This window comes from Terrapene carolina, unplaced genomic scaffold (genome assembly GCF_002925995.2).
Source record: "Terrapene carolina triunguis isolate 2854851 unplaced genomic scaffold, T_m_triunguis-2.0 Scaffold517, whole genome shotgun sequence".
In the NCBI taxonomy this organism is placed as follows: domain Eukaryota; kingdom Metazoa; phylum Chordata; order Testudines; family Emydidae; genus Terrapene; species Terrapene triunguis.
Window position 1 is genome coordinate 6,184,869 of NW_020664868.1, and position 13,197 is coordinate 6,198,065.

Here is a 13,197-nt window from a genome sequence, read left to right on the forward strand (position 1 = left end):
TACCAGCCCCTCAGCTCAGCCCCCAGGCTCCTCCCCTAATACCAGCCGGGCCCCTCCCCTAATACCAGCCCCTCAGCCGAGCCCTCAGGCCCCACCCCCAATACCAGCCAGGCCCCTCCCCTAATACCAGCCCCTCAGCCCAGCCCTCAGGCCCCACCCCCAATACCAGCCAGGCCCCTCCCCTAATACCAGCCCCTCAGCCCAGCCCTCAGTCCCCACCCCTAATACCAGCCCACTAGCCCAGCGCCCAGGCCCCTCCCCTAATACCAGCCCCTCAGCCCAGCCCCCAGGCCACTCCCCTAATACCAGCCCACTAGCCCAGTGCCCAGGTCATTGGCAGCACCAGCCCTGGCAGGGCCGGCTCCGGGCACCAGCCCACCAAGCTTGTGGTTGGGGTGGCACCTGGAGGGGGGCAGCGCAGCGCGGTGCTCCGGCCACCGGGGAGAGCGGAGCCGCAGTGGGCTCGCCGCCCTCCCCCGGTGCTCTGGCCGCCGGGGAGAGCGGGGCCGCGACTGGGCTCACCGCCCTCCCCGCGGTGCTCCGGCCGCCGGGGAGAGCAGAGCCGCGGCGGGATCACTGCCCTCCCCCGGCGCTCTGGCCGCCGGGGAGAGCGGAGCCGCAGCGGGCTCGCCGCCCTCCTCCCGGCGCTCTGGCCGCTTGGGAGAGCGGAGCCGCGGCGGGCTCGCCGCCCTCCCCCCGGCGCTCCAGCTGGTCAGGGAGAGCGGCCCGCGGCCGGGCTCGGCGCCCTCCCCTGCCGCGCTCCGGGGGGCGGGGGAGGGGGGGAGGGCGGGAGGCTTTTTTGCCTGGGGCGGCAAAAAAGCCAGAGCCGGCCCTGAGCCCTGGGCAGAGTTTGGGAAGGGCCCAGCAGAGGCCACCAGTGACTCCCACGGCTCTGTGTTGCTGAGTGCTGTGGGGAACAGGGAGCAGGGACAGGGGCTCCTGGCTCTCATTGGGTCCCCCAGGTTCACCAGACCCCTGTGTCCTGATATCTGGGTCCTGCAGGTCCGACCCTCTGCCTGCCCACAGCCCTCCCTGCCCCTCAGCCCCCCTCCCTGCCTGGCAGTGCCCACTGTGGGTCTGGGCTCTGGCCGGGGAGCTGACACTGACCCCCAGTGAGAGAGCCAGGCTGGGCAGGCAGGGCCCAGGCTGCCCCCGGAGGAGTCGTCTCTGCCCCCAACCTGCACAGAACGAGCCAATTGCCTCCAGGGGAAGAGGCAGCAGCCGCCTGCCCTCTGGGTCTCTGGCACAGCTGATCCTCCCGCACAGCAGCATCCCTCTGTCACCCCCAGCCTCGCCCAGCCATCCTGCGGGCCAGCTCCCCATGCCCCCATCCTGTCAGCCAGCACATCTGCCCCTAGGGGCAGCAGCCTGCCTGGTTCATGGGCACCTGGCTAAATACCAGCCTGCCCCTTCCTGCCTTGTCCTCTCCTGCCCTGCCCCATATCCACCCCAGTCACAGTGGCTCAGGCCCCGCTGCATAGCTGCCCCGAACCGGCTCCATGCTCACGTACAGCTCAGAGTACTCCGGGCTGCAGCTTTTCTGCCATCCCAGCCGAGTCTGTCCCAGTGTATGCTGGGAGAATGGGGGCAGTTCCGATCCCAGATGTGGGGTACACATGCACACAGAGTGGCACCAGCAGCACCTGCTGGGCAGTGAGCCTGGGCCTCTTGTCAGCCTGAGAGCTGGCATGGGGAGGGCCAGGTAGAGAGCCTGTGCCAGCCTAGGCTGACGGCAGGGACAATGCACCAAGCCGGAGTTGTGCCCGAGCCGGCACAGGGACTGCAGGGAAAGGGGCTGCCCCTCTGTCAGATGGGGCTTCTGGCCCCGGAGCCTGCTAGAGCCGCCCCTCCAGGGCCACCCAGCCAGAGATGAGCTCCTGGGGGCGCTGCACGGCCTGGGGGAGACTCCCGCTGGGACTAGTGGGTTTGCTGCCGTAACCCAGTGAGGAGAGAGTGTCCAGGTCCCCTCTGTGCCGAGCCGCAGGGCACAGGAGCTGTTACAGCCCCACACACAGAGCGCGGGCTCAGCTCACGCTGGCGCACCGGTCAGGCCTGGGGGCAGGGTCCGTGGGGCTCAGCAGCAGCTGGCACAGAGCCTCGGGCCCTGCTTGTGAAAGAGCCCAGCCAGTCCAGGCAGTCACTGCTCAGCCAGACTTTCGGGCACCACGGGACGCTCTGGGCACCCTGGGCTGTTCTGGGCTGTGTCGGCCCAGCCAGCTCCCTTAGACACAGCAGTGGGGGGTGGCAGAGAGTCCCTGCCCCGTGGGAGGGACATGATGGGGGCTCCTTCCCAGACACGCCAGCTGCCCCAGAGCCCTCTGAGCTTGGCACAGCGACTGGTTCCTGTCCCAGCAGCGGGGTCAGGGTTGTCTCTGCCCGGCCGCTCTGGGTGGGGCAGGCCAGGGGCTCAGGGCCTCACCTGTCACGCGCAGGGTCTTGGGGGTGCTCAGGTTGGAATTAACTAGCTCGTTATTGTCACCCCTGTACTGGTACCAGCAGGAGAAATCCCTGGTGTCCCCCGGGCTGGAGACGCGACGGGTGAAGTCGTAAGAGAATCACCCGGGGGTGATCGTTTGACTTGCAGCTTCCTGCCCGTCCTCGCAGAAGATAACGCGGGTCATGGTGGACTCTCCTGGGACCACACACTTCACAGCAACTGTGTCCCCAACATGAGCCAGGGACACGTTCAGAGAGAGCTGAGGAGCCAGCAGGGACCCTGGGGGGAGAAGCGGGAGTGAGAGCCTGGCCAGGGAGCTACAGAGAAACCAGAGTCAGACTAGTATCTCGGGTGCAGCTGGTGTAGACGTACCCCGTCTAGCTAGCTCCCATAGCACAGAGTGCGCCTCCAGACAGGCGACCCTGGGGAGCACTTACCAGGGACCGGGGACCCGAGCCAGCTGGCTCAGGTACGTCTACATGAGCGGCAATCACTGCGCGCAACTGCAGAATAGACAGACCCAAAGCAGGCTGTCGGGAAGGGGGCAGATCCTCGGGCGGAGGGGCATAAACCATATGGGGCGCAGGTGGGGAAACTTGGAATGTGGGGGAGGGGCAGAGACCACATGAGGGCAGGTGGGGAGACCCTGAATGTGGGGGAGGGGAGAATCTCAGCCTCCCTATCACAACATCAGTGAGTGTCTGGCTAGTTTTGAACCCAATTGCAGGATTTTGGGGCCTCTTTCCTGCCCAGTGAGTGCCCCGGGGCTGGTGACAAGGCGTATGTTGATAGGGGGCTGCCCTGGTGGGGACCAGCAGGTAGATCCCCTGGCGCAGGGTGGGGAATCGTCACACAGCATGGGGCCCAGGGGATTTCCCAGCAGGGCAGAGCATCTGAGCCAGACACCAATTTCCAGATCGGGGGGAGGTTCCCCCTCTGGAGTGAGGTGCAGGGTCACTGGGGGGGATATCGGGGTCCCCTTTGCCTGGCCTGGCAGGGTCACCGATGTTCATGAATCTGCCACGGTCTAGCAGTGTTTGGGGTTCCCTTGCAGCCCCAGCTCCCGGAGCCTTGGGATCTGGGTGACACGGACTCACAGATCGTGCCCACTCTTAGCCCCGTGCAGTCTATGGGGGGGTGCCCCTTTCAGTGAGACAGCCCTTCTTGGGGGTCCACTCTCCCTTAAGCCCCTCCACCTCCTGGAGCCGCACCTCTCGGAGCCTTAGCACACCTGTTTCTCGTCGTGGGCCCCCTCGGAGTCCACTTGCTCTGGACCCCGGGGCCTCCACCCCCCCAAAGGGGATGATGCAACCCTGTTCTCTAGACCGGAGTGACTCTCAGCCAGCATAACACCGGAGGGTTTATTGAGCGTTGAACACAGCATAGGAAACTCTCAGGGCCTCAGGTCTGGCCTCCCTCAGCCCAGCACATCCCAGTCTCCCTGCATCCAGGTGGGCTCTGCCTGCTCCCTCTCTCCAGCCCAGAGCCCCCCTTGCTTCCCAGCTGGGCATCTGATATCACCGGCCTCAAGCCCCGCTTCTGTCCATTGTCTTCCATCCAGGTAAACAGGGTCGCCTGGGCCTCCTCTCCTTTCTTCTGTCCTCTGGCTGGAACCGGCTGGTTAGGTCACCGGGGTCCTCTCTTTACAGCCCATTGTCCTTCCACTGGCCAGAACCAGCTGCGACTCCTGAGCTGGGCCTCCGGGTCGCCAGGTCACCAGTCGCTGAGGTATCCGTCCTCCAGGCCATCGGCTGGGGTCCCAAGTTCCCTCGCTGGTCCTCTGTAACAACAAACTCCCTCTCCCCTCACCTCGTTAAACCAGTAACACCCAGGGAAACTGAGTCCCACCCTCTCTGAATGCAAACCATTGGAAAACAAGGAAAAACAAGAAAATCCCCCACTTCATCATACTGGGCTGTCCCTGCTTTTGGTTAAACAAAGTCAGGTCCCAGCCCTGGAGTTTGGGAAGAGAAGTGGAAACGGGGGCCCACAGGAGGCTCTGGTGTTGGGAGGGCGGAGGGATCCCATCCTGCTTCTCACTGGCCACGGGTCCTGGGGCCCCTGCACTCGGCATCCTGCTGAGATGGGTTGGCCTTCCTGTGAGCTGCTGGGGGCACTCACCCTCCGGGTGGCAGGACTCCTGGCTGGTGACCTGCAGAGCCGGGGCTGGAAGAGAGAGCAGACAGCAGTGATGGGGACAGGGCAGAGTGAGACAGCGAAAGCTACCATGCAGCCAACAGGACTCACCCAGAAGGGCTGCATCTGAGCACTAGGCGAGGGGTTCCTGTGTAAACAGCCCCTGTGCCCCACCCCAGAGGTGGCTGCATCTTAGAACCAGGTGGGGGAGTCCCTGTGTAAACAGCCCCTATTCCCCACCCCAGAGGCAGCCGCATCTCAGCACCAGACAAGGGGCCCCTGTATAAACAGACTCCATCACAGAGGGTTGCTGGATCTGGCCCAGAATCCCGGCAGTTAATTAGAGCTGCGTGTCAAGTGGGGATTTTGGCCGAGTCCCACAGGCGACGGTGCGATTCCCCCAGACTAGAGCCAGGCGTGTGCGCCACGCAGCTCCACTAGGCCTGGCTACCACTGGTCATAGTCACGCCCCATCCCCCCAGAAGCCCTGAGCTCCCAGCCAGACTCGGGGTGCTCAGCCCAGCTCTGTCTGGTTTCTCGCTGCACAGCGGCTGGTTTCAGCCTCTTGCGTTTTTAGCACGGTTCTGGGGGAGGGAAACATGGCTCTGGAGCTGCTTCCTCATTCCCTGGTGCTTGGTGTCCCCACAGCACTGCTAGGTAGTAATACATGATGTGTGGCTGCCACGGGCGTCTACACCGCAAGGGAGCCGCTCTCGGTTCCTGCACACATCATCACAAACTGTGTAATAGCCATGGAGGGGAGAGCGGCGCGGCCGGAGACTGCCCACTTCTCCAACGCCCACGGCTCCAGCACACAGTCATAGCATTACTCTAGTTGTTATTGGGGTATTTAGTGCACTGGGTGAGGTTACATCTCATGTTGTGCTAGGCATGTGTACAGTGGTGAGCTGCAGCCGGTTCGCACTGGTTTGCAAGAACCAGTTGTTAAATTTAGAAGCCGGTGTAGAACCAGTTGTTAAAGGGGCCGGCGGGTGGGCAAACTCCGGTCCATGGACCACATCCGGCCTGCCGGACAGTCCTGTCCAGCCTGCCTGAGCTCTCAGCTGGGGAGGCTTCCCCGGCCCCTCCCCTGCTTCCTCCCCCTCTCGCAGAGCCCCAGCGCGCCGCGCCGCTGGCGCCAGCGCTCTGGGCATCTCTGCAGCTCCTGCTGCTTTGAGCAGCATGGTAAGGGGGCCGGGGCTGGGAGGAGGGGTTGGATAAGGGGCAGGGAGTCTTTGGAGGGGGCGGAGGTTCTGGGGGGGTGGTCAGGGGACGGGGAACGGGGGGGTTGGGTAGGCGTGGGAGTTCCGGGGGTCTGTCAGGGTGGTGGTGGATGGGGTCGAGAGGGGGTGGTCAGGGGACAAGAAGCGGGGGGGGGGGGGGGGGGGGGGGGGGGGGGGGGGGGGGGGGGGGGGGGCGGGGGGGGTCAGGACGTGGGTTGGGGTTGGATAGGTACGGGGGGAGACAGGCACGTGGGGCTTGTACTTACCGCACGGTTTCCTACCGGGACTTCGGTGGCGGGGTGTGTGTGTGTGTGTCTTCACTCACTCCGGGTGAAGGACCCGCTGCCGAAATGCCGCCGAAAACCCGGAGCGAGTGAAGGTCCCCCCCACCACTGAAGTGCTGCCGAGGACCCAGTAGGGAACCGGTTATTAGGACTTTGGGAGCTCATCACTGCATGTGTAGGACCCATGGCTCTTGAAAGGTGTGTTGTGTGGGAGTGTGGATCATGGTAGCAGTGGAGATACGGCTGCAGGTTTTGCATCTGTTGTTCTGGCAAGGTCTGGTGCTGCTTTGAGTTGCTAGGTGCTGGTCTGTGGGGAGCTTGCTTCCGATGATGAGGTTGGAGGGTTGTTTGAAGGCCAGAGGAGGGGGTTCAGGAAAGATTGCTTTCAGGATGGGGTCCCTGTTGAGTATGGGGTGTCATTGTTTCATTATACCCCGTATGAGAGCCTATGTGGGGTGACAGGTGACAACTAGGGGTATGTGGTCAGAGGGAGCTTTATTTCCATTTTGAACCAGGTTCTCTCAAGATATTTCGGTGGCTCATTCCATGCGGTGAGTTGGATGTCATCAGACGTCACTGGTGTGGTGCTCTGCTCTGTTCAATGTTGATAACAGTCGGCTGCGTGCGTGTGTTCCCTCTGTGTGCTGCCTCGGCTCTGCACAGATAGCTGACGCAGCAGACCCCGAGAGAACCTCCAATGACCACAGACTCCGATAAGGTACGAAGGCACCCGGCCAGGTTTATTGCCAAATGAAACATAGTCTCTAGCTCCCCAGATCAGATGTCTACTGTTCTGCTAGTACATACGTGCTCAATGACAATGGACGCAGCTCAGTCAGTGGTGGGACTCTCCACTGCCCCCTAGGCTGGACAAAGACACCTCCTCAGGTATGCATTCTTATACACAGGTACAAACAAATTACACATCACTCCTGACATATTGAGGTACAACCCCTCTGCGTGTTGGGGTGCTGCCTCTCTGCTGGTACATGTTGGTTCGAACAAACAAGTCTATCCATCATATTATCCTTTTCACCCTGTCTTTTAGGATGGGTCAGCCTGTTCCTCATTATCTCTGTGGAATGTGTTCGTACCGGACTGTTCTGGTGCCATCCTGGCCCATGTTTAGCCTATTAGTGCTTGATGCCCTTTAGATATGTGTATACGTCCAATTAGCAGCCTTCTTCTTGCCAACTTTTGTGAGCAGGGCCTGCCTCTGGCTCACAGCTTAACTCTGCTTTATGTTAGCAAAGTCTTGACCATTACTTTAGTTCAGGCCTTAGGCCTCATACCGGGCCTCTGATATAAGGGTTTATGTTTCAGGGCCTCATCTTACTACACTGGATACCATGGACACTGGAGCCCTGAGGCTAGCAGAGGGAGTGGGGATATCTGGGTACCATCACCACCTTGGCAAACCTGAGGCTGGCGAGGGTGGTGGTGGGTGGAGCCACTTGATCCCTGACGGAGGGGCAGGCCTGGTGTCACCACCACCGGATCACTCAGGCCAGCGCGGGGGTGGGGGGGCAGCCAGATGAAGCCACCAATGGATCCATGGTGCTGGCTGGTGGGTGGCCAGGTGCTGACGCTGCCTCCAATGGATCCCTGAGGCCAGCGAGGGGGCAGGGGAGAGCTGGGTACTGCCCCCACAGGATTTCTGAATTTGTTCAGAGGGGGCAGAGGTGGGTTGTGGCTGGGTGTTGCTGCCACTACATGCGTGTGTGAATCCCTGGATGAAGGGTGCTCAGATTCTGCTCCCATTAGATCCCTGAGGCTGGCAGGGGTGGGGGCAGCTGGGGGGGGGTCACCATGATGGGATCCCTGAGTATGTCAGGGAGGGTAGGAGTCATCTGGTGGTTGCCTCCACCACTTGGATCCCTGAGGCCATGTGGGTGAGCCATTTTCAGGTGACTCCCACTCCCAAAGGACCAGTCACTCGCCATAGGTCAATTGCACCTTAAATCTCACACCAAAGACAACACTTGTAGCCAATCCTGTAATAAACTAGGTAGAGATTGATTCCTAGGAAAAGGAATCAAGCGGGTGATTTACAAGGTTAAAGCAGGTAAACACCCCCCCACACAAACGAGTTCCACTCTTAAATTTCCAAAAGCAATAGAAGCTTTTATGACAAGCAAGGTCTACGTGTCTTCAGGGCTAACCCAGGCCAAGCACTGGGGGCCTCTTGCTTGTTCCCAGGGGAGCCCTGTGGTTCCGTGGATACCGATCTCTATCTGCAGATCTCCGCATCCACAGGTAGAAATTTGTATCCATGCAGGGCTCTACTGAGGGAGGAGGGCAGGCTGAGCGACACAGGGACAGAGCTTTGAGCTCTGGCTACCTAGAATGGGCTCTGCTGTAACCGTCATTTCTCTGGGGTCACCAAGGGCTTCCTGCACTGGGGGCCAGTCGACTAATAAACCCGCCCGTGTGACAGCGCTGGCTGTGTGTCCCTGCACACGCTGGTGGAGGGGTGCGTTGCTCCCTACGATTGTACAAGTCTCCCTCAGGGGTCTGTCTCAGTGGGACTCCCTGAACGGAGCTCACGGGGTGGTGCAGGGGGGCTGGCGGACCAGAGGTCCGGCCTAAGGAGGTGGTGAGGCCATGTGGCTTACTCTGGAGAACGAGTGAGAGCCCTAGGGGGTCTGGCACACTGATGGGACTGTTACAAAGCTGGGGCCGTAGCCCCGCTCCTGTGGATCTGTGACAAAGGTTTATAAAGCAGTCAGGAGAATCCCCCAACCCTGCAGGAAGCTGCTCCAGGCATTAGTTCTCCTCATCCAAAAACTGCACCTTATTCCCAGCCTGCATCAGTCTGGCTTCAGCAGTGGGTCTGGCTCTGCCTTTGCACAGAGCCCCCTGCTCTCTGAAATCTCCTCCCTGGGCAGGTATCCAGAGGCCGGGATCGCGGCTCCTCTGACCCTCCTCTGGGCGGAGACGCTGAATCCACTGAGCTCCTTCAGCCTCTCCCTGCCCGGCAGGTTCCCAGCCCCCAAATCCGTCTTGTAGCTCTTCGACCCCTCCCCGCTTGTCCCAGTGAGGACACCTGAGCTGGGCCCAGGGCCGAGGAACGGTCCCACTTACCCTCCCCGACCATGCTGGGTACCCCTTGCTGATCCAGCCCAGCCGTGCGCTCGCCCCCTTAGCCACAGCCCGGCGCTGGAAGCCCCTGGCCAATGGGTCACCTTGACCTCAGAGTGCCCCCCATGGCTGGGCTCATCGCCCATGACTTGCTGTAGATGCAGGCAGTGGCTCCTTTGCCCACCCAGCAGGGGCTGGCGCTGTCGGAGGGGAACAGGCTCCTTGAGCCCAGCCCTTGGGCCTATCTGGCTGTGGCAAGCGCAGCTCCGGCAGGGAGCCCCGGGCTGCCCCTTCATCTCGGGCTCCTCAGCAGGAACTGATCGGGATGGGGGCCAAGGAGACAGAGGGGTGGCAGGGGATGGAAGCTATGGCAGGGGGTGCTGGCTCCCCTCCCCCTCCGCTCCTGCCAGTGCCTCCTCCCTTTCCCTCTGCTCCTTCCTCCCCTCCCCCCACCTCTTTCCCCAATGTGGACTGGGGCCTGCCCCCCCCAGGCTGGGCAGAGCTCTCGGTGGGGGGGCCTGTGCCGCAGGCAGCGCCTGGGCTGCTTCGGGGCTGTTCCTGACCGTGCTGCTCTCCGGCCAGGCTCTGGCTGTGCTCCTGGCCCCCCAGTCCCCCGACACCGTCCAGCTCCCGGAGGCTGCTCGCCAGCCAGACCAGGGGCAGGTACTTGTGCACCTCGATGGCTGGGCTGCGGCGGTTGGGGTCGAGGGTCAGCAGCCGCCGGAACATCTCCTGGGCTGCGGTGCCGAAAGCCCTCCAGGGCGCCGGCGCCTCCCCTGGCACCGTGCTGTTCTGCCAGGCGCCGAACTCCTCAAACTGGGGGTCGGGACTGACAGCTACGTCCCAGGGGAAGCAGCCGGTGCCGAGGCAGAAGAGCAGCACCCCGAAGGCCCACACGTCCAGGCTGGCGTCCAGCTCCAGCGTCTCCGAGGCCTCGAGCAGGCAGAGCTCGGGCGGCGCGTAGGGCAGAGTGCCCGACATGGCGCAGACGGGCGTGCCCTCCAGCCGCGTCAGCCCGAAGTCGCCCAGCTTCACCCGCCGGCACTCGCAGTCGAAGAGCAGCACGTTGTCCAGCTTGATGTCCCGGTGCACCAGGGCTTTGCCGTGCATGAAGTCCAGGGCCTCAGCCAGCTGTGCCGCGCAGCGCTTCACCTGGGCCTCTGGGAGACCCTCCTGTGGGGGCACGGGGGTTACACACGGGCAGCCCTGGCCTCCCACCAACAGCGCCCCCTCTGGAGACCTCCCCTGCATAGTGCCCCAGTGCCCCCTCTGGGGACCTCCCCACACAGCACCACACCAGGGACCTCCCCCATACAGCGCCCCAGCGCCCCCTCTGGAGACCTCCCCTGCATAGCGCCCCAGCATCCCCTCCGGAAACTTCCCCCGCACAGCGCACAGCACCCCCTCCAGGGACCTCCTCCACACAATGCCCCAGTGCCCCGCCAGGGACTTCCCCACATAGCACCCCAGCACCCCCTCTGGGATTTCCCCACACAGTGCCCCAGCACCCCCTCTGGGGACCTCCCCTGCACAGCACCCCACGAGGGAGCTCCCCCGCACAGTGCCCCAGAACCCCCTCCGGGGACCTCCCCTGCACCCCAGCACCCCCTCTTGGGACCTCCCCACACAGCGCCCCCACTGGAGACCTCCCCGTCACAGTGCCCCTTCCCCCCACAGCACCCTATGCTCTCTCCGGCCCCACCCACTCAGCACCCTACAGAGCCCTGTACTGTAACTCCCCACAGCACACCAGTGTCCCTCCAGCATCTCCCATGCTGCACCCCAGGTCCCAAGGCCTCCTGTTGAGAACCCATCCCGCATCCCTTGCTCCCCTGCCCCGAGACCCCAGCCTACCAGCCCCTATTCCCAGGAACCCTGAGACCCTGTACCCCAGCAACCCTCTCCGCTGAGCCCCCAGCCACACACTCCCGAGACCCCCAGCACCGATCCCCCATCCTCCACTCCCCAGCTCCCTGCTTCACAGGCCCCCACTGAGACCCAGTGCCCCATGCCCCTGCTCCCCATCCCATCCCCTGCTCAATGGCCCCGCTGACATCTGATGCCCCATCCCCTGTTCGCCACTCCCCAGAACCCCCCTGCCACCCTGCCTCATGCCAGCATACCCCGTCACGCACGATTGCACACAGGTCCCCAGCGGGCGCTAGTTCCTGGGCAAAGGCAAAGTGGGTGGGGCTCTCGAAAGCTATGGGCAGAGTGCGCAGGAAACCGGCGTGGGCAGACAGGCAGAGCGCAATGCAGTACTCCCGCAGGAATGCCCGCCGCTCCGTCCTCTCCTTCGGCATCAGCTTCAACGCCAGGGCCGTGCCTGGGTACAAAGGGAGTGTCAGTGTGTCCCAGCAGTGGGCAGGACGTGGGTACAAAGGGGGGGGGGTCATTGTGTTCCAGCATGGGGCAGAGCCTGGGTACAAAATGGGGGTCGGTGTGTCTCAGCTGGGGATGAGGGCTCGATAAAAGGGGGGTGGTGAGTGTGTCCCAGCAAAGGAGGGACTGGGTGAAAAGGAGGGGGTCAGTGTGCCCCAGCAGGGGGTGGGGCCTGGGTACAAAGGAGGGGGTTGGTGTGCCCCAGCAGCGGATGGGGCCTGGGTACAAAGGAGGGGGTCGGTGTGCCCCAGCAGGGGGTGGGGCCTGGGTTCAAAGGAGGGGGTCAGTGTGCCCCAGCAGCGGGTTGGGGCCTGGGTACAAAGGAGGGGGTCAGTCTGTCCCAGCAGGGGCAGAGTGGTACCAGGGCGCAAAGGTGGTCAGTGTGTCCCTGCAGGGGGCAGGGACTGGGTACAAAGCGGGGGTTGGTGTGTCCCAGTAGGGGCAGGGCCTGGTGCAAAGGGGGGATCAGTGTGTCCCTGCAGGGGGCGGAGCCTGGGTACAAAGGTGGGGGTCGGTGTGTCTCAGCAGGGGCAGTGCTTGGGCACAAACAGAGGGGGTGGAGGGGCCCCGTGGGTGGGCTCAGAGAGTCCCATTGTGTCAGTAGGTTCTGGGTGTCGAGGGCCCCGAGTGGGATCACTCCCTTCTGTGGCTGCCCCCTCACCTCACTTACTGCTCCCTGGGCCCCTGGGAGTTGGCAGTGGGTGCCCGAGTGGCTGGCATGGCAGTGGCAATGGATCACCTGCTGGGTGGCATGGGGCCGTTGGTGCCTGTGCCGGGAGCAGTGAGCAAAAGGGAGCTGGCTACTTTGAAGTAAGTGGTGTCAGAGAGCAACTGGGCGAATCCCTGAATTCCTGCCCCACTCCCTGCAGCACAGTGCCCCCTAGCACCCCCTGGGGCCAGCACTGACTGCTGGGGAGAGCGCCCCCTACTGAGCCCCCACCCCCTGCAGCACAGCGCCTCGTAGTGCCCCACTGGGGCCGGCACTGACTGCTGGGGAGAGCGCCCCCTACTGAGCCCCCACCCCGCTCCCTGCAGCACAGCGCCGCGTAGTGCCCCACTGGGGCCGGCACTGACTGCGAGGGGACAGAGCCCTCTGCCAAGCCCCCACCCTGCTCCCTGCAGGGCCCCAGTGCAGGCTGCGGCTCCTCAGGCCCGTCCCACCCAGGAGCAGCCGGCGCTGCCCTCACCTCGCTCGCGGTGCTCTGCCAGCAGCACGCTGCCGTAGGTGCCGCTGCCCAGCTCCTTGAGGATGGTGTATTGCTCCTGCAGCTCCAGCTGGGGCAGGCTGCGCGAGGTCACCTCCATCAGTCGCTCCAGGAACTCCGCGTTGTCCTCCACCTCAGGGAGCTCCATGCCACGCGCTGCCCGTGCCTGAGTGGAGAAGGCAGCGCCTGTCAAAGGAGAGCTATTCCCTCTCCCCCCATGGGACACCCACCACACCTGTCGCCTAGAGCCAAGGGAGGGCAGTGGGGGCTACTGGGTTAGAGTGGGGGGTGGGGGAAGGGCTGGGACACCTGGGTTCTATCACAGCTCTAGGAGGGAGTGGGGTCTGGTGGTTAGGGGAGTGTGGGAGCCAGGACTCCTGGGTTCTATTTCTGGCTCTGTCCCAGCTGAGCTGGGTGAATTCCCTTCAGCTCTCAATTTCCCTGCTCTG

General features: G+C 63.3%; 1 protein-coding gene across 1 annotated transcript in view; it reads right to left on the reverse strand.

Annotated features, from left to right (window-relative positions):
• The window catches only part of SBK3 (SH3 domain binding kinase family member 3), a 16,705-nt gene extending 3,809 nt beyond the window's left edge, over window positions 1-12,896 (reverse strand). Inside the window, exons 1-5 of the mRNA XM_029913213.1 lie at window positions 12,731-12,896; window positions 11,285-11,487; window positions 9,725-10,334; window positions 4,559-4,603; window positions 2,560-2,716 (exon numbers count right to left, since the gene is read on the reverse strand). Of these exons, the coding sequence (XP_029769073.1) occupies window positions 2,560-2,716; window positions 4,559-4,603; window positions 9,725-10,334; window positions 11,285-11,487; window positions 12,731-12,896 (1,181 nt within the window). The remainder of the gene's footprint in view (window positions 1-2,559; window positions 2,717-4,558; window positions 4,604-9,724; window positions 10,335-11,284; window positions 11,488-12,730) is intronic.
• Window positions 12,897-13,197: the final 301 nt, after the last annotated feature.